Source organism: Fusarium redolens (assembly GCF_020744475.1).
Source record: "Fusarium redolens strain MPI-CAGE-AT-0023 chromosome Unknown BKA55scaffold_7, whole genome shotgun sequence".
Classification (NCBI taxonomy): Eukaryota; Fungi; Ascomycota; class Sordariomycetes; order Hypocreales; family Nectriaceae; genus Fusarium; species Fusarium redolens.
The window spans coordinates 186,328-205,255 of NW_025763670.1; the positions used below are offsets into that span (position 1 = coordinate 186,328).

An 18,928-nucleotide genomic window follows, 5' to 3' on the forward strand; every position below is an offset into this window, starting at 1 on the left:
TCTGTGATGACTCCAGCAACTGTAAGATCAAATTTCCCGTCGCAATAGCCTTTCTAAACCCATGCGATTTGGTTTCGGATTTTGCCGGCATCCAAAATCAACAGATGCCATACGGCCAAAGCATCGTCGAGCGAGGTTTGCTCTTCTGCCTCATACGTCGTGCTATCCCCAGCCCTCTGTTTAGGGCGCTCGATGTCCGGAGCATCCAAGAACTCCTGCGACGGCTCATGGACCGTAAGCAGGCTGAATCCTTGGGTAAGATTGCTTGGCTTCATTGGCTGAGGTGATTTTTGTTTGTCCGCTTTCATCATGTTGGGGCGTAGAACGTCTCGAACAGTTTCCAGTACACTGACGAAGTAAAGATGGTTTTTGTTGGCATTTTCATCGATATCAACTCCCTGCTTTACCATTCGTGCTCTAAACGAAGATCTAAGGTGGATGACTCGGTTTATGGTGCTTACGAACGAAGTAGGTACCTTGATGGTAGCCTTGCGATGTGCAGCGATGCATTTGGCCATAGGGACATAGTCATCCAGAGCGACGGTATACTTTTGTCCGGTTCCATTCTTACTATCAGTAGCCTGCCCTTTTGCCTCCTTGCGTGCGTTTCCCTTGAGACGACCGGACGGCTTCTGCTGAGCGTCCTTGTCGTTGGGCTCAGCCGTCTGTGACTTGTAGCCACAGTGTTTTGCCGTTGACGCAAGCCAAGCAGCGACGGAGTTTGTGTCCTCTTTATACCGCTGCAAGGCGCCGACCAGGTCGTCTGGTAGCATTGCAGGTGCCATTGTATGGGATGTGGTTGTGAGATGTACGGGTAGTGTCGTTGAAGGTGAGTTGTTGTTAGGGGGGAAAGGGATCACTTGAAGGCCAGAGGTTGATGATGACTTGTCGAGTTTGATGAAGGAAGGAAATAAAAGTCTAACAGAAAGAATAGATGGAAGAGTAAGACGGGAGATCTTATATACACGTTCGGTTCGGTGTCAGTGGAGGTTTGTTCATCGATGTGAACCACCTGTTCCAGTGTCGCAGCCATAAATTCCACTGGTAGAACCGAAACTTGCCTTCACAGTGGTTGCTTAGGCGCTTAGACCATCCGTTCATCTGTGCTATAAAATGCCTGAATCGTAGGGTGCTGGAACGGGAGGGTCATGGTATGGACTCGGAAGGGACCAAAAGATCTCTATCCCATAATTACAGTCTAATTACGAGGCATAATCTATCTACCTACTTACAGAACTCGGCTGCGATATTGGTCAATCCCTCAGCCACTTGTTCAATTGACTTCACGTAAACAAACTCCTCCTTTCCGTGGAATCCCTCTCCTTTTGGCCCCCAGAGTAGGGGCACTATCCCTTTCTCAGCCAACAAAGCGCAATCGGTCCAGAACGGGGCACCGGCAATAACCGCATCTTTGCCAGTGACATTGCCTACAATGCCGGAGACAAGCTTGGTGAAGGGATGATCTGCATGTGTAAACTGGGGAGGACGACTGAAGAAGATCTTGGCGTCTGCCTTGAAGTCGGTGACTTGCTTTGCTACCTTGGCAATTAAGTCGTCGAACTCCTTCTGGATAACCTCATTGGTCTCTCCAGGGATTGTACGGCGCTCTGCGATGATGGTGCACTGTGCGGGATAGGATGAGGCTTCCTCGCCACCCGAGATGACTGAAGCGTGTGCAGTGCCTGTTCCCAGAGTCTCATCGCCTGGACCTTCTTGTAACTTCTTCACATATCGGCCAAACTCCACGAGGAAACGACCAGCATTGACAATAGCATCAATACCTAGATCGGCCCGTGAGCCATGTGCGGCAAGTCCATAGACCTTAATCTCAACGTGACAGTATCCCTTGTGCGCGTGATTGATCTCAAGGTTCGTTGGCTCCGAAACAACAGCGGCATCTGCTCTCCATCCCGCGCGAAGGATGTCTTCGGTTCCCTTACTCAAGCTCTCCTCGTCGGCAACACCAGTGAAGATCACATCTCCACGAAGACCAAGTTTCTTAGCATCGGCCAGAGCAATCATAGCTGCTGCAACACCTCCCTTCATGTCAGCGGAACCGCGACCGTACAGACGACCATCAGCAATTTTGCCGCTCAATGGATCATCGTCGTAGCCCATGATGGTTACAGTGTCCAGGTGTCCGTTGAACATGACACTCTTTCCGCCGCCAGAGCCACGAACAACACCGACGACAGAGGGACGACCTTTTGTATATTCAACCCAATGTGTCTCCAAATCCCGATGTTCTAGCCATGCAGCGACGTAACGTGCGATAGTTGTCTCGCCAGGCCCGGGAACAGAACCCAAGTCGGGACTGGCTGAGTTGATCTGAACAAGAGTCTGAGTGAGTGCAACTGGATCATTGCCAGAAACGTCATGAGGCACATCATAGTCTCGGTTTCGCTCTGTACAGAAGATCACGACGGTGGACTTCTCATTGAGTCCAAGGGCTTTCTTGTCATCCGATGTAAGCCGTCTCAACGCAGCCAATGTCGAGGCTCCACAGGGTCCGGCGTTGATACCCTGAGATTGAAGATACAGGACAGACTTGTGAGCTTCATAGTCTGACACGGTCAAGCTTGCATCTACGCCATTCTTCAATAGGTCCCATGCGATTGTTGAAGGAGCTCCGCAGTTGAGACCAGCCATGATGGTGCCAGTTGTTGGGATCTCAGTGAATTCGCCCTTCTCTAGACTCTTCCACAAACACGCCGCAGTATCAGGCTCAACTGTCAACATGGATGTGGATGTACCTTGTCTCTTGAAGTGAGAGACGACAGCTTGGGCAAAGGATCCAACTCCGACAGGAGCGATGACCAAGTCAGCTTTGGTAGAACCGAGTTGCTTGTCAACCTCTCGCATCATGGTGCCATAGCCATCAACAATCCACTGTCATTATACGTTAGAGTGACAAGAAGTGATTAATAGAGAGGCTGCGAACCTGTGGAACGGTCTGATAGTCGCCGAATGCATGGTCCTGGACCATGATACCCTTCTCATGCTTAGACGCAGACTCGGCCTCAAGCATCGCATCTTCATATCTGCCCCTTGACATGACAACTTTTGCGCCTTCAGACTCAATCAATTTGACAGTGGAAGGATGCATCGACGCTGGGACGTGAATCTCAGCTGAGATGTCGAAGATAGCACCCATACGTGCGACCGCACGTCCATGGTTCCCTTCTGTCGCCGCGTACAGCGTCAATTGATGAGACTTGGCTGCTTCCCGAACATTATCAATCTCTGAGTCAAGAGGCAACCCCAATTTCTCGGTTATGGAGCGGAATGCGCCCCAAGAAGCACCCAGAATCTTGAACGCTGGAAGACCGAAGCGGTTTGTCTCATCTTTGACATGGACTGCACTGACTCCAATCTCCTTGGCGAGGTTGTCGAGACTAACAAGAGGCGTTGGCTCATAATTGGGGAGACTTTGATGAAACTGACCAATGGCTTCTGGAGAGGCAGGCTCAGGTGAAGTCCATGATTTGGCTTTGGAGTTGAAGTGAACGTGTCGACGAGTGGTCATGATGCTTGTTGCTGGGTTTCTCCAACTCAAGGCTTGGAGATGGAGTAGGTTTGGTGCGGAGAATTGAGTGACTGGCGGGGAAGCCAGAACAAGATGCAATGGGAAGCTGAATGAAGGGAAGATGATACTGTTGAGATATTCTGGCTCTTCCGAGGAAGTTTTACAACATTTTTATACGCAATTGCGCCCAAGTTGACATTGGTGATGCGCCTTCTGGGGACAGCACTAACCCCGCAGAGGGCAGTCTCATAATTAGGTATCCTCCGTTCAACTCGTACTGATGTTCACGATGCGAACTACTATACTCTCCGTCTTCCTGTGTCTTTGAAAATATATATTTGCAGTCAAATATATATCCCCATGCTCTCAATCGTTGATGCCAAGGTATCGCACGAGGCTACAGTACACATCAACAAGAGTTTAGACCAATAATTTTCGGGCGCATTTCTAGCCGCTGTTTTACAGTAGGCTAGTCTCCGTCAAATGTCATCGGCTCGTAAAACTAAGCAGAATCGGGTAATTTTATACGATTGTTGCTGTACACATTCAACGGGTCTGCGCAGTAGACAAACTTCCTGTGTCGCTCCGCATTTCAGTTCTGCAGGTGAACCCAATCTCATAAACACGTTGTGTCCCAACCAGCGCTATTGGATATGGACATAATTCCATTGAGTCTAGAACGATGAGCTCTGGCTGCTGTGATTGCAAAGGATGAGGATCAGTTTGGCTTTGTGCGGTCGTGGCAGAGCGCCCATATACCGTCCCAGAACTCCTCGGTCAGCCACCCTGTATCCATGTGTAGTGTTGTGGCTATGACTTCAAGAACGATGAGAAATGTTGTAAAGTGTATCCCTTTTCAATATGATACCTAAGTTCAAGCAATTTTTCTAAGATCCGACAGTCCTACAGCTACAATCTTATGGCAATGCCCCTAAAGATTGTCCTGACATACAAACTCTATGGGTGCGGTCGTAGTTGACTGTGTACCGAAAGAGCAAACGCCTCGACAGCTATTTTATTATTGCTCCGACCTTGATCCTAACCAATCTCTTCTAGAACATGCAATTGAATAGACCCATTGCGTGACTTCCAATTGGAAAGCATTAAAGTATTTGCGTATTGAAGAAGGCAGGTTCAGCTGACTGTCGACTGTCAAACTCAAGATAGCGGAGTCGCAGCGCCCTCTAAGTATTTTTCCACCGCAAAGCACAATCAAACCTTGGCAACATCGGACGTGGGCATTGGTGTGATATCGTTGATCTCTTCAATCTTCAAGTATAGGCTACAAATGATGACCTGCAGGAAAACACCAAAGAGTGCCGTTAAAGATATCCCAAACGGGCGGTGCGCGCTGTTACTGCATCGCGGCTGTGACTAAGCCCGACATCGCTTCAAGCGAACGCTACGCGTGACGTTATCGCAACTTCCAGTCTCAAAACTCCACTCCAACATCTTCACATGCCTCTTCATCAACCCTCTGAAGTCGTTGAGAGGCCATTGCCCTCAGTTCAGTACGACAATGGACTTTTCGCTGGATGACATTCTATTCACTGGCGGCGAAAATGCTGCGCTTACACTTCCTTACGACCAGATTGATGATCTAGCCCCTCAATCGAGAAGCTCGTCGAATTCGCTTACTGAGGGAGCGATTATCGACAGCACTCTACAGACGATCAACCCTCAAGAAGCGTTTAGCTTTCAAAGCTCAGAGATTCCGGATTTTCAGATTGATTGGTATGCCGACTTTCAGCAGGCCAAAGCAGCCTCCGAGACACCCGCAGATGATCTCAATCAGGACTTTTCTTTTCTCAATCAACCAGCCACAGATTGGGGTATCCCTGCGCCGTTACCAACTTCCAATGACTCCATTAAAACGCCCATGACTACAATTGATGAATTCTTTGTGAAGAATGGAGCCTCTCGCCCTCCTGTGCCGTGCACGAATTGTCGTCGAACCCGTTTGCAATGCCTGATCTTGCAAACTACGGTTGCAAACCCCAACCCTACCAAGAGTTGCAGTAGCTGTGTCGCCTTGTTCCGCGAATGCAGCTTGGCAGGGCAGAAGAAGAGGAAGCCGTCAGAATTTGAGACGTCGGAACCTGTTATCGGTCGTCTTCATGGGGTTAGTGAGCACAGTATCCTAGGTGTCCCTGCGACCGTTGATGAAGGCCAATCATCGCAGGGCCTTTCAGTGGCAGCTCTGTCGGGCAAAAGAGCAAATACTCGATCGGTGCGAAAGACGAGGGTGCTGCGAAATTGGTATCTTTCCAATCTGGACCATCCCTACCCATCAGAGGAAGAGAAAGTCAGTCTTTCTCAACAGTCGGGATTGAGCAGGAGTCAAGTAGTCAATTGGTTTGCCAATACTAGACGACGCCATCGACTCTCCTCGACTTACTCTGCATCGCCTGGCCGGGGTCGTCAAGGATTTGCACCAGGATCCCCCATGCCGCATTACCTCCGCAAAAACATGTCACCCTTGGATCGCTGGAAGAATTCTCCGCCCGATGAGGAGCCTGCTTCAGCGACGGCAATCCAAAATGCGCTGGCTGCTCAGTCGAGTGGACATAGCTCGTTGGACAGTGATGCGGGTGCGTCTGATGGGCCAGGGTCATCTGCGAGCAATGACTCTCTCTGGCTTTCTAATCTGCAAGAGGCCTCGTCCAACTCGGCATCTTCTTGTTACTCATATCGTTCAAGGGAGGCGGCATTCTTCTCTCGCTCTGGTAGTAGCTCAGTGGCAGAAGGACCCTCCATATCCAGGACTACATCCTCAAGATCACGAACCAAGAAGTTTGTCGCGTTTCAATGCACATTTTGCGGACAAAGCTTCAAGAAAAAATACGATTGGGTTCGCCATGAGCGATCAATTCATCTGCCGGGTCTCGATTCATGGATTTGCGCATTGCCTGTCACGCCAGATCAATCGTTTTTAGTCTGGCGCATGAGTGAAGATGGCCCGCAATGCCTTTTCTGTGGTGAGAACTCACCCAGCGACGAGCACATTCAAGCTCACGAATTCGACACTTGCGCCGAGCGTCCCGTTTCAGAGCGCAAGTTCACACGCAAAGACCACCTCTGGCAACACCTACACAAGTTTCATGGTTGTCGCAAGTGGGATGGCTGGAAACCGGACCTGAGTCTGCTACAACACCGACAAGATATGATAAGAAGCAAATGCGGTTTCTGTCAAGTCATGATGGACAGCTGGGGAGAACGAACAGATCACATCGCTGCTCACTTCCGGTCTGGGTTGACGATGGAGCAATGGGTTGGAGGATCCGGGATCCACGACCCCGGCGATATGGGTACCGAAGACCGGTAGATGAGCCGCTCTTGGAGGTGGATACGGATACGGGAGATGTCACTGACCCGGCATCGGTACGGAAGAATGGAGGCAATCGGGGGAACCGATGCAGCCCTGCATTCGACACGTGGGAACCTTGTCCTAGTGACTCCGCTGACGGCTAACGGCGGTTAAGTCCAGAAGGCCCGTAGAAGGATTGTTCAATTAATTCGACATTCGAAGCCATTAAGCGAAATGCCAAAACCTCGAGAACAACTTCTTCACGAACAAGAGTTCAACTCAAGTTCAGAAGACCAATACCCAGTGACTCCCTCGTACTCCAGCATCCCTGCGTCAATGTGGGGAATCATGAAGTTGTGGCAAATGTCAAACTCTCTTTGACAAGTGACAACAGACACGCACACAAGAACAGTGGACATGTGAAATCCGGAGTTCGGATGACAGCGTCTCATTTGACAGCCCCTGGTCCGACTCTCCATGACTTGTCAGAGTCTCGACCATCCCTTGCTCACGCGAGCCGAGACTGTTGATTCCTGTTTATTTACGGCGGCCTTACCTTTTTGGATAAATTGGGCAACACCGAGCCGAATGTCACGTACGTATGCGGGGATTCTTCTCTGTTGTTCTTTTCTGTCGGTACTCCTTTTTAACTTTGTTCTTCTTTTTTTCTTTTCTCATATTTCATTCTTTCTTTTATTTTTTCTGTAGCTTTGTTGTGTTTTGCTTCCCGTGTCTGTCGCCAACCCAAGCCTTCATCTTCAGCTTTACTCGCACAACTGCATTACTCTCTACAAGTCAGTAAAAACAACTCCTTCAAATCAGTCACCATGATCATCACTCGCGCCCTCTCCATCACCAACTTTATCATCGCCGGCTCGGCACTCAGCTTCCAGGTGGGTGTCCTGTACCCATGGCACAAGCAGCTTGACGATGGCTTCGAGGAGCTCAAGAAGGAGCACTTGCGCGTCCTGTCAGCCGTCGAGTCGAAAGTCTAGCAAACACGAGACACCGCAGTTCTCGAGGAGAGCCGTAACAGCGTTCGCGGCTTGCTCGGCAACCTTGCCGCATGGAAGGCCTGAGCGTGGCCGACTTCGGGGGCAGCGCAACAACAACAGAACAAAATACCCAGCACAAAGCAAATAAAACCACATATACATCAAAGAAGAAAGAACACTAGCGGCGTCTTTTTGAACATTCGACAACGACCAAATTTCCTACTACTCATGGCGTTTCTCCCACGTTTTTTTCTCGGCGTTCAAATCCTCGGCCCGGGTGGGGCCGGCAACGGTCACGATCCGGGTGGTCACGTGTATCCCTGAACCCCCTCTTCCGGATTTCAACGGTTTCACCCGATCGGGAGTTTCCTTCGGTACCATTACCTTAGACGGGCGCACGGGAATATCCAGTTAGTTACGGCACGGGAAAGACATTTACATTTGATCTGCTTAGACCATTTATAGCTCGCAATTAGTTTATGTGTTTGCTAAATGATACTCTTTTTTTTTTCTAGAAGACTGCTGTCTTGTCTGTCGCCATTTGTGCTCGGTTCAATTACCGCCGTGATGGATGTGTCGCGTCTTGCGCCGCGACTCTCAACTTGCTCTTACTGTAACAATATCATGAAATGCTGGTTATGTTTAGCATGATCATCATGCGATAGGGAATATGTTGATTGAAGTCTCAGCGCAGGTAAGCATCACGAACACGCCACCAGAATAGCATTAACACGCTACAGGCCTTGAGTGAACTGTCCACCGCCATCTCCCACCGAAATGAGCCCGACTCCCACGAAGCGCCGAAACATTATACACCTCCAGTCTTCCGTCTAATTGTCCACCTTGAACCACACAGGGTTATTCGCGTTATTCGTCATACGAACATCGAAGGTGCCCGAATAACCGGGCATGATACGCAGCGGCGCGGCATCGGAGACTCGAACGGGGAGCGATCTACTGCCGTTGAAGAGCTTATCGATGTTGTTGTTGAACTGTACAAGCAAAACGAGAATTCCGATGAGCGCGCCTGTCGCGGCGAGTTTGACGACGAGGTCGAAGAAGGCGATGACTTTTAGAAAGCCGGATGATGACTTTTCGGCGGTGGTCATTGTGGGGATGGTTGATGTTTGAGGGGCGGTGGTGGGTTTATCGGCCATGAGCTCGATGTATGCAGTATTTGAATGTGAGTAGGTACTGAGGAGAACACGAGCAGAGACGACAGGCCCAAGGCTGGGAAGACGAGACCTTGAAATACCGTAGGGCTATCCGAGGGAGACTCACACCGCAAGGCTGATCGAAGGGGTTAGGCACTGAAATAAGCTTAACTCACCAAGCTTCCAGGACTTGAGACCGCCATGACAGGGGTTTAAGTGAAGCTATTACATTTTGAGAGAGCGCTAGATGAGATGATGTGCTAGTTGGACTCTTGGAGGTTTCTAGTTGGTGGGTGTAACGTCGTGAAGGGTTGTCATTTGATGAGCTTCCTTGCTTTTGGTGAGGATCCTGTGCTGGGCACGCTATGTATGCTTGCCCTGTTTGTGAAGGCGGCGACGATGATCGTAAGATAATTGGTCACATATGGTTAGCATCTTGTCAATCTCAGAGACCAGGTCAAACTAAGGTCTTGGAACTTCATTCCATTTTCGCCTTGTCAAGAGCAAACAACTCATCAACTCATCAATTAGAGGGGTGCACTATCCATCTAGCGCACTGTGGCTGACACAGAATCCAGCTATAGCACTAACATTTACCGACTATCGTCCCTCCTAATTCTGCTAATGACCTAATAGCGGGGTCCCGTCGCACCAATTTCCAGGGATCACCCTGTGATCTACCCGGAGCTGAAAAGAGGCCCCCCAATTTGAGCATGCTGTGCGCAGCGGATGTTTTCCCAAGAATGTTTAGGGTCAAGGTTAGAGATGGTGTGCTTGAGGGAATTCGAACGCGGTAGTGGATTGGAGGAATTAAAGGTGCAGCTATCGTGTAATTGGGTTCTAAAATTAGTAGCAATGCCCTACCACTACCAGGTGCGACCTCTAGCAGACAACGGGATCACTTCCATTTCTACTGGGTCTTGCGATATGACATCTCGAATGGCTCTGACTTTGACGGACTATTCATTTCAACTTCATCCTGATGTCCTCAATACATCCTCTCACAGCATCTCATCTCACAAAATCACACACGGCGGTGGTGTCCCTGGCCCCTCCTCCCTCTCCCCCAAGAGCTCATTGCTCCAGCCAAGCTTTTCGAACCTCCCCCTCATAACCCTCGCCTCTTCAAGATAACTCGCTCCCTGAACATCCTCGGCATACTCATCCATCAACTTCTCCAGCTCCTCATGTCTATATCCATCGTCCAATGACGCCCATACCAGCTTCAAGAGCTCAGGGACGTAGGAAGCTCCACATGGTCTGAATGTCTGACATCGATTTGCAAGAAGTATTGAATCATCGCATATCTCGTGAGAATCCTGGGTGTAATCTGGAAGGACGCCAAAGGGGTTGAGTGTTGGGCCGATTAATGCTGCTTGAACGAGAAGGCCTGCGTGACCGGAGGCGTATTCTATAGCTTTCATTCTACAAGCAGGTGATGCATCTGTTGAAAGCGTTGCCACCATGGCTTCTTCGTAGAGTTTCCGCATCACTGCTCGTTCCTGTGATAGCATGTTGTAGTAACATTTCAACTGGTAGAGATATCTCTCCGGATCTCGGAGAAACACAGGTAAATCTCCTATCGCTCCGAGTTCGAAGCAGTAGAGGTTTTGTTCGTAGTGGTATGGGCGTGTCATGATAGTATCCTGAACGGCTACGTCCCAGAACCATGACCCAAGCTCGACCTTTGGGTCGCATAGAGCGGCGTATATCTGATCACTCTTGTTAGTCAAGTTATGTACGAGTAGGATGAGGTCTTACCGCTTGTAAGCACCAGGCTCGTATATCACCTGAGTGAAGTATCTCGCCCTGAGATACAGCTTCCTTTAACAAATATGCTATGACTCCTCGATGCTTGTTGGCATGCTTGTTATCAATCCAGATCTAACACCGTCAGTACCGAAGCCAAGATGTTCCACCGGGTATAGTTACCTGGCACAGCATCATCATCAAAACGAGTTCCAGCTTAAGCATAACCGGTTGGTCATCATCACTCAAGCAGTTCTGCAAAGACCTTAATGCCTTCCCATACAGAGAGAAAATCTTTTTGTCAGCAGTCTTCCGTAGACGTATTGCTTGGAACGATGCAATCATGGCAGAAGTGGTAGTGTCGAGAGCAGAATTCGACCCAATACGTCGAGGAAGATCAGCAAAGAAATAAGGACCATAGGCTTCAAAACCAAACCGATCATCATCAATCGCCATAAGCGATATGAACTCTGCAGTTAGTCTAGTCGTCTCGTTGCTAGGTGTTTCAGCAGGAGGCGTGATAAGTTGTGTAGTCTGTACATCAGGCTTGTACTGATGAAATTTGAAGCGTCTTGTTCCACTTCCAATGCACTCATCACCAAGCCTCATACAGCGGCCGCATTTTGGTTGCTTTTGATCACACTTATCTCGTTAGTTAGTTCCGAATCTCCAACATCACAATAACTCGTACATACCCTTTTCTTTGCCTTTCGACATGAGTTGCAGCCTCGGCTGCTCGGAACACCGACCATGATTGTTTGATGACTGTTCAAAGTTAGGTAAATGGGGGTGAGATATGTCTTGGTGGGAGATGACGGGCAGAGGTGTTATGTAAGCGTGAGATTTCTGCTTGGCAATCCATGTGCTAAGGGTGATGAACCAATAGATAGAAGAGGAGACAGTGCGTGAGAAATAAGCTTAATATTTAATTCTACGGGTGGGGGGGAATGCGCCGCTTATCAGATATCAAGCTACAGCAAACAGGCTTAGCTTGCCAGATTGGGAATGCGGGTGCCAGTCCATATTGAAGGATAAGCCAGGAATCCATATCTTGGGACGCTTGAAACGTAGATAGTTCGAACGATCATTCTAGAAATGACGTAGCTTCCATGAGCACCTTCAAATTATCATAGTCTTCACAAGCTATCTGTATGGCATCAAGAGCAGCTTGTAAGCACCCAAGAACTTATCCCTCACTATCTCAAATGCACTCGCGTATCAATTCCCTCACAATATAAATAGCCCCTGCGAAGTTCGCTTTTGGGAGATTATCGTTCACCCAGGGGAGAATAGGGTCAATAGCAAAAGACAAGCACCGCCAGTACAAAGCTCTCACGAGGAGCTGCATCCGTGTATGATCGGTTCCAAACATCTCAACCAACTTTCGATCTTCATTCAACCAGATGAGCCCGTCTGCCACTATGATAGCTTCTGCATACTCAGCCGGTCGCCAGTAAAGCGTGATATCGATGATGGCTGGCGGATTGTTTGTTTCTGTGTTAAACAGAACGTTTCCAGTGAGATCGCCGTGGATAAGCTGTTTCGTGATTTCCTGTCGAAATGACTGTCGTAGCTTCAGAAGTTGGTCAAGAATTGGTTGAACAACAGCCATAATATCACTGTTGATCCCTTCCACATCTTCAAGATTCTTTTCCTGCCACGTCACAAGATCTGCCTCTGTAAATCGATTCTGTCTCATCGATAGAAACGAGGGCTTCTCAGTGACCAAACTCGCTACATCGACATGAAAAGCACGACAAGCTCTCATAAGAATATCAAAGTTGCCTTTAGGGGTTGCTTTTCCTTCAAGATATTCCCAGGCCGTCCAGCCATTACAAACATATTTCGCAGGAACTCCTGAAGCTAAGATCGGAGAGGGCACACGATAGTCAGTAGGATGAAGCTCAAGGAGAGATTCGCAGAGGTTTGCGATGTATTCGGATTCTTCGTCATCGTCTGATGGTCGGAGAAGAATGCGTTGCGATGTTCGATAGCAGAGGCCTCGGCCTCCTGGGACGTGTAACAGAGAGCCTTCTGCACCAAAGGCGTCCAAGGCATCCGGAGGCGGTGGTTGGCTCATGGTAACTTTTCTATACTTGCAGTAAGAAGTATCGAGAATCAAGTTGATAAATTCTTCTGTTTTTATCTTCGAGCTGGACAATGAGGGGCGCGCCCTTCGACTGATGAGTCAGGTCATTCGACCAATGCCATGGAAATTCACCTCAAAACAGTCTTGCAGACCGTATGAAGTATGCAAGTACTGGGGTCGAATATTGGTGTGTTCTAGAGGTTCATCATTACGATAAGATAATTCAATTCTAGCCTAAGCTCAAGTCTTGACCTTATGTCAATGATGTGAACTACCCAGATGAACTTGTGATCCATGGAAAGTTCGTGTATATCTTGTACATTTATAAGAAGTACATAATCTGGGCTCTTCCATCGTTTATGGTCTATCTACAGACAAGAATTAACTCGCCCTCACTTTTCTAATGCCAGTGAAACCGCACACTCAACGGCAAACCCAAAACTCCTCGCATACCACCCAGGACCCCAATAACTCAGTTCGATATTATGCGGCGCCGCTTTAACAACACTCAAATCCACCCTCTCACTCTTCGGGAACCCCTGCTTAAAATCCTCCAAATGCTCCTCCGTAGCATCCCAATAATGGTCCCTTTCCGCCAAAGCAATCATAACTGGCACCGTAACATTAACCCCCCATTTCTCCTTCCACTCCCCCAACCAAGACTTTCTCAACGCCGCAAGTTCCTCAAACGGAATGGCGTGGTCGAGACGCTCAGACTGTGCATAAACAGTTTCGTCTGCCGTTCCTGGGAGAAGCAAAGTCTTGTCTTTTACTTCGACAGGGATGTTCAAATACGAGGGTGGAGGATCGGGCTGTGAAACATGACCGCCTGTGTCTTTTAACAGGGAGCCAAAGCCTGACATGACGATACCGCCGAGGGGGTATGCAGGTGGCGATGAGGTTGCATGCAGGGATGATGCGACGATTGCGCCGTTGGCTCCGAGGCTGTGACAGTGAAGAACGATGCATGTGCATGCATTGGACAAGCCATACTCTTTCCAAAGGGCTGGGAGAATGGATTCATGTAGTCTTCGTCCCCATTGTTCAGGATAGCTTGATCCTTCGGGAACACTACCCACGGGTGTAGTATCCCTATAATCCGGTCGATCTATAGCCACAAATGGCACAGAAAGCGCTTCACTGATACCCCTCGCCGAGTATTCTGGGGTAGCATCAAAGTAGTGGCTCGTATAGCACCCCCCGTGAAGTCCAACCACCAAAGGCCGATGCTTCAGCGTTGATGGCGATGATGTAATGATGAAGATTCCAGAGAGCACTGTGCCGTCTTGTAGGGAGAGTTTAAATGGTTCCATGGCGTCTAACCAATTAAGCATAAATAAGACGACAAGCAGTAAGAATCAGTTGTGGCTGCTGTTTGTCTCGACCAACAGCATAAGATGAGCAGAGTGATAACAGTGAAAAAACGCTCTGGGTGGGGGTTGGTTGCAGTGTAGGCGGAGACGGACAGAGATCCGGCGATCTCCCGCCCCCGATATCACTTAAGAACCAAGAAATGGGGATGGACACTCACTAATAGATAGGAACCCCACTTCCCTGGACATTTTCTTCAACTTCTTCACCATCAATTAATTCGTCATGGCCGATATAACAGATCCTTCGACGAATCCATCGTATCGAGTCCCCGAGTTACATCAGCACGATCCCCCGATTGAACCCGATCATCCACCTCCTCCTACCAACGACGATGTCGCAACAGACGATGGCTACGCTTCATCCGCGCCTTCCGCACAGTCTTCATCTCTAGCGTCGAGCGTGCGCGATTATCAATTCGAGAATAGTCGACGATACCATAAATTCAAGGAGGGCCTGTACCAATTCCCAAATGATCTACCCGAACAAGAGAGAGAGGATATGAAGCATACGGTTGCGGTGCATCTTCTTGGTGGGAGGTTGCATAATGCGCCGTTGGACCATCCTCAGAAGATCATTGATATCGGGACAGGAACTGGAAGCTGGGCGATTGATAGTACGTTGCATAATTGGGACGCAAAGAGAAATGCTGATGCATTGTAGTGGGCGACGAATATCCCAGCGCTGAAGTCATTGGGATTGACCTGAGTCCCATTCAACCACCATGGGTTCCTCCCAACGTTCGATTCCTCGTCGACGACGCCGAAGCACCATGGCTATACTCCGAAAACTCAATAGACCTCGTCCATTTGCGCAATATGTCTACCGCAATCAAGAACTGGCCTGCGCTGCTGGGACAGATCTACCGGTAACAACCCTGCGACTGGCGTAACGCTTCCAACTAACATTCACAGCGCATTAAAACCAGGAGGATGGATCGAGATTCCTGAGTTCCGATGGGTATACGGATGCGACGACGGAACACTACGTCCGGACTTTACACCACCCCAAATGGTAGCCAACATCCGAGCTGCCCTCGCCAAGTCAGGCATTGAGATGCACGCTGCCGAGAAGAACCCCGATAGACTACACGACGCTGGATTCGTCAATATCCGCCACGATATCAAGAAAGTGCCAGTTGGTCCATGGCCCAAGGACCCAAACCTCAAGATGATTGGCCTCTATAACAGAAGTGTCATCTATGATGGTCTGTATGCAATCACCATCGGTCCGTTCACTCGAGCTTTGGGGTGGACGCCTGAAGAGGTTGAAGTCTTCCTTATCAAGGTTCGAAAGGACTTGAAGGATCCTTCGGTGCATTCTTATGTTCACTTCCATTCGCTATGTGCGCAGAAGCCTTTCAATCCATAGACTGCCCTCCCATGGTGTGCTGCGGTGGCGGGTTCTCCCGTCGCTACCACAATCCCCTGCCATACGTGTGGGGATTCTCTCGTCCGTACTTTAGATAAATCCTACCTCCTTCTTGAACATCTCCAACCATTGCGCGTGGTCCGCAGGTGTTTGGTTCCAAGGATCGTCACTGACAGGGTAAGTTGGATGCTTCAAATGACAAGATGGTGGGTACTTACTCATTGTAAAGCAGACATCGAGCTTGATGTCTAAGCTCCTCATCCGAAGGAACATGACAGATCGGGTTGTTCGGTGACATGGCAGCTTTTACCCATCTCTTCATCTCACGAGCAAACCACGGGAGGTGATTCGGATCATTCAAGACATAGATCCCCGGACCAAGCCATGTCGGTCGAAGGCCTGACTCACCTTCTGCTCCGGGACTCGGGGTCGTCTGGGGTATTTTAGGTAGTGACTTTTCGTCTGACCAAATCCATGTAAAGTCGTCGAGTGACGCATCAAACATGGTTTGATCGGCGTTCTTGTCTGGTTCGTTTGTTGGCCAAGTCATGCTTGCGCCCGAAGGCCCAGCCTGCCCCCCGAAAGACCAGTCGTTTCCGCCAAAGAGAGACGAGTTGTTTGCCCAAGATAGATCATGTTGTGCCTTGACACCTGTCTGCTCAGTAGACCATGCGATATGACTTGGCGATGGAAGCTTCCAGCTGTCATCGGCCGACACTATGTCTGCGCGCCGTCGAAAGTCGCTTATCCAGTTTGTTGAGTTATACAGAAACCCAATCAGCCAGTTAGCCACAAACTCTGGCTTCGTTTGCAACTCGCTCTCCATTTGCATAACAATGCGGCCAGCCTCTTTCTGCAACTCCCCGTCTGATACCTCAGACAACCCCCTCATTCTTCGATCACGCATGAAGGCTTGAAGTCGTGACTCCAGCGGACACTCCTCAAATAACGAGTTCTTTCCCTTGATCCTCAACACAGAAAGTCTACTCTCTGTACTCGATCGAATCGGTGCGAAGCGGGCTTGTTGAGCAATCTCGTCAGAGGACAGAAGCAAGTCTCTGAACCATGATGAACCTCCATGAGAGTCCAGGTTCGGTTCGGGAAATGTGACTTCGGACGCAAACATGATGCGACAAGCCTCTAGTTGTAAACTCGTGTGACTCGGTAAGCTCCCAATAGTGTCACTATGGTTCGAAATGAAGTATGCCAACTCCATCGTGATGAGCTCGTATGCGCTGCGAGGAGAATCAGGCGGCTTGCCACTCGCAGCGAAGGGGAATGGAGTTCCACGCTCCAATTCTACCAAGTCTGATACCCGTTAGTACCGTACCTCAATGTGTCAAAAGGCACTTACATGGCGGCAAAGCCTTCTCTATAGTCTTCAATATATCATCCTCAAACCCCCAGTCGCCAACCCAATTATTCATCGTACAACCCATCTTGAAATGGTTCGCGACATGATCAACTCTATCGATCCATCTAGTCAACGAAGCTTGACAGAATCCACATCTCGAAATAATGTCTGGTTGTGCTGTCCTCCATAGTTTCATAGAAAGGTCAGATAATCTAGCGTTGTGCACAAGGCGCAGATGCTGCTTGAGGTGATCTTTTCTGCTGAACGATCTCTCCTGGCATGCAGATGGATTATGGCCAGCTATATGCTCATCATCTGGGTTATTTTCACCGCAGAATAAGCAGATGATTTGACCAGTATCTGGGTCCGTGGTTGTTGGACCGTTAGGGGAACACTCCCATCGTTCCAAAGATAGATGAAGTGAGTTCTCATGGCGCTGCCAATCATATTTCCGACTAAAGGTTTCGGTACAGAACGTGCATTGAAATTTGAGCCGAGGCTTCATAAGTGATGTCTTCTGTGGTCTTCGTTTCTGGATCGGCCTGCCACGGCTGTGTGACGAGGTGCCACTAATGGAGCCGCGTGAGGAACGTGAATCTGTCGATGCACTTCTCGATGTTCCGAGACTGCTAGTTGTTGATCTATGGCCACGTCTTCGGGGCAGTCTCTCATCACTTGAGAATGTTCCCCTTCGACTTCGGCTTCCTGTTCTTGTCAGACTCCATCTTGAGTTTGGGTGCAAGGTAACGTACTGGATGTGACTAATTCGCCTGAAGCCATCGCACGTGCAATCGCAGACACAGCAGCCGGTTCATTTTCAGGTGGTGAGTCAACCCATCTCTGCAAAGGATGTATTCCTTTCTCAGATCGTCTTCTTGGTATGGGTGTACCAGCTCGTGTTGGCGTATACTCAGAAGGAACCTTGCCAGACTTTCCTGAAGCTGTCTGAGTTCCGCTATCGGTAGTAGTTCTCCGTCTTCGAGCATTTGCTAGCCAATTTGTAATTTGAGTTCGACTCAAGCCGGTTTGGTGTTCTAGCATAGTCTTTTCTTCTTCATTTGGATAGGGGTTGTCGGTATTTCGAGCGAACCAGTCCTTCAATGAGCGGATGGCATCGAGGGTGAAGCGATGGCCGATCTTTGGGGGAAGGGGAGATGGGATTGGGGGGGTTAGGATGCTTGGAGATTGGGTTGACGATGGGGACTCTGAAATGTTCCTCATGAGATCCCCGAAGTTGAGTGCGAGTTGCTCAGTCCCTGGGCGCTGTAAGCCATCATGTTGTAAGCTTGTATCGCTTTGAAGCTGATGGGTCTGTGTGAAATCGATCTCATCTGCCGTGAGAGGAAGTTGAGCCATATCCGCAGACCACAAATCGTCAAAGTTGAACTCGAACTCATTTCCCTCCAATCCATTCTCGAAAGCAGGTTCATATGTACTCGACTCGGGTGCACCAGGGTCAAAGGCCAATGCGTCAAAGTCCAAAAAGGGCTCCCCACTGGAGGTTGCATAAGGAGGGGCACGGTCCGTATCTTTGGCATTACCCATATCCACGTTATCAGCGCGCATAGCGTCTATTTCGGATGAATGTATCCGTAGGGCGCGGGTTTGAGAGTAAAGAAATGTTGATGAGGAGTCAGAGTTAGCTTTGGCTTGGGACGATTCAAGGCCCCACTTAAGAGATGTCAATTGCGCCCTCAACGGAAGCAGCCGAATCTTAACTCCGATGATCGGATATCTTTACAACATCGAGATTTATGATGATCTGACGGGAATAACCATCAATGCAGTATATCACATTGATACAGATCGCATTTAAGGCGCAAGATGTTGCGTTGCGCGCCCTTGCAAATAATCCCTGTTGACTACCTTGGAGGTTGCGTGCAGAAAGCTCACGAGGACAATGATCAGATAACAGGTGATCCATAGTCTGCACAACATACAACCCGGCCAATGCAATGCTCTATTTCAGCTTATTGTAATTTCCATGATGACGTGCAGCTTGACCATGGTAG

The 18,928-nt window shown here is 49.2% G+C and overlaps 9 protein-coding genes across 9 annotated transcripts; 3 read left to right on the forward strand and 6 right to left on the reverse strand.

The window, feature by feature from the left end:
• Positions 1 to 53: 53 nt before the first annotated feature.
• Positions 54 to 785, reverse strand: BKA55DRAFT_689005 (uncharacterized protein; the record flags this gene model as incomplete). The annotated part of the gene is made up of 1 exon (XM_046199297.1): positions 54 to 785. One exon carries the CDS (start codon positions 783 to 785, stop codon positions 54 to 56), a length of 732 nt encoding a protein of 243 aa, XP_046049756.1.
• A 407-nt stretch (positions 786 to 1,192) lies between these two features.
• BKA55DRAFT_341165 (tryptophan synthase beta subunit-like PLP-dependent enzyme) lies at positions 1,193 to 3,697 on the reverse strand. The gene is made up of 2 exons (XM_046185751.1): positions 2,942 to 3,697; positions 1,193 to 2,889 (listed from the first exon to the last, which is right to left on the reverse strand). The coding sequence occupies exons 1-2, from the start codon at positions 3,524 to 3,526 to the stop codon at positions 1,225 to 1,227; spliced, it is 2,250 nt and encodes a 749-aa protein (XP_046049757.1). The 5' UTR covers positions 3,527 to 3,697; the 3' UTR covers positions 1,193 to 1,224.
• A 1,047-nt stretch (positions 3,698 to 4,744) lies between these two features.
• On the forward strand, positions 4,745 to 7,143 carry BKA55DRAFT_341275 (uncharacterized protein). The gene has a single exon (XM_046185752.1). The coding sequence runs from the start codon at positions 5,046 to 5,048 to the stop codon at positions 6,849 to 6,851; it is 1,806 nt and encodes a 601-aa protein (XP_046049758.1). The 5' UTR covers positions 4,745 to 5,045; the 3' UTR covers positions 6,852 to 7,143.
• A 517-nt stretch (positions 7,144 to 7,660) lies between these two features.
• BKA55DRAFT_593217 (uncharacterized protein) lies at positions 7,661 to 7,912 on the forward strand (the record flags this gene model as incomplete). The annotated part of the gene is made up of 2 exons (XM_046195521.1): positions 7,661 to 7,822; positions 7,856 to 7,912. The coding sequence occupies 2 exons, from the start codon at positions 7,661 to 7,663 to the stop codon at positions 7,910 to 7,912; spliced, it is 219 nt and encodes a 72-aa protein (XP_046049759.1).
• A 428-nt stretch (positions 7,913 to 8,340) lies between these two features.
• On the reverse strand, positions 8,341 to 9,475 carry BKA55DRAFT_565818 (uncharacterized protein). The gene has a single exon (XM_046192552.1). The coding sequence runs from the start codon at positions 8,983 to 8,985 to the stop codon at positions 8,659 to 8,661; it is 327 nt and encodes a 108-aa protein (XP_046049760.1). The 5' UTR covers positions 8,986 to 9,475; the 3' UTR covers positions 8,341 to 8,658.
• Positions 9,476 to 9,998: 523 nt separating this feature from the next.
• Positions 9,999 to 12,811, reverse strand: BKA55DRAFT_510882 (uncharacterized protein; the record flags this gene model as incomplete). Its single annotated transcript, XM_046187650.1, has 5 exons — positions 9,999 to 10,703; positions 10,744 to 10,866; positions 10,915 to 11,265; positions 11,707 to 11,790; positions 11,963 to 12,811. The coding sequence occupies 5 exons, from the start codon at positions 12,809 to 12,811 to the stop codon at positions 9,999 to 10,001; spliced, it is 2,112 nt and encodes a 703-aa protein (XP_046049761.1).
• Positions 12,812 to 13,212: 401 nt separating this feature from the next.
• Positions 13,213 to 14,403, reverse strand: BKA55DRAFT_593220 (uncharacterized protein; the record flags this gene model as incomplete). The annotated part of the gene is made up of 2 exons (XM_046195522.1): positions 13,213 to 13,982; positions 14,352 to 14,403. The coding sequence occupies 2 exons, from the start codon at positions 14,401 to 14,403 to the stop codon at positions 13,213 to 13,215; spliced, it is 822 nt and encodes a 273-aa protein (XP_046049762.1).
• Positions 14,404 to 14,416: 13 nt separating this feature from the next.
• On the forward strand, positions 14,417 to 15,562 carry BKA55DRAFT_689012 (S-adenosyl-L-methionine-dependent methyltransferase; the record flags this gene model as incomplete). Its single annotated transcript, XM_046199298.1, has 3 exons — positions 14,417 to 14,807; positions 14,855 to 15,059; positions 15,106 to 15,562. The coding sequence occupies 3 exons, from the start codon at positions 14,417 to 14,419 to the stop codon at positions 15,560 to 15,562; spliced, it is 1,053 nt and encodes a 350-aa protein (XP_046049763.1).
• Positions 15,563 to 15,652: 90 nt separating this feature from the next.
• On the reverse strand, positions 15,653 to 18,482 carry BKA55DRAFT_689013 (uncharacterized protein; the record flags this gene model as incomplete). The annotated part of the gene is made up of 4 exons (XM_046199299.1): positions 15,653 to 15,731; positions 15,781 to 16,870; positions 16,917 to 17,621; positions 17,669 to 18,482. The coding sequence occupies 4 exons, from the start codon at positions 18,480 to 18,482 to the stop codon at positions 15,653 to 15,655; spliced, it is 2,688 nt and encodes an 895-aa protein (XP_046049764.1).
• Between the last annotated feature and the right edge of the window lie 446 nt (positions 18,483 to 18,928).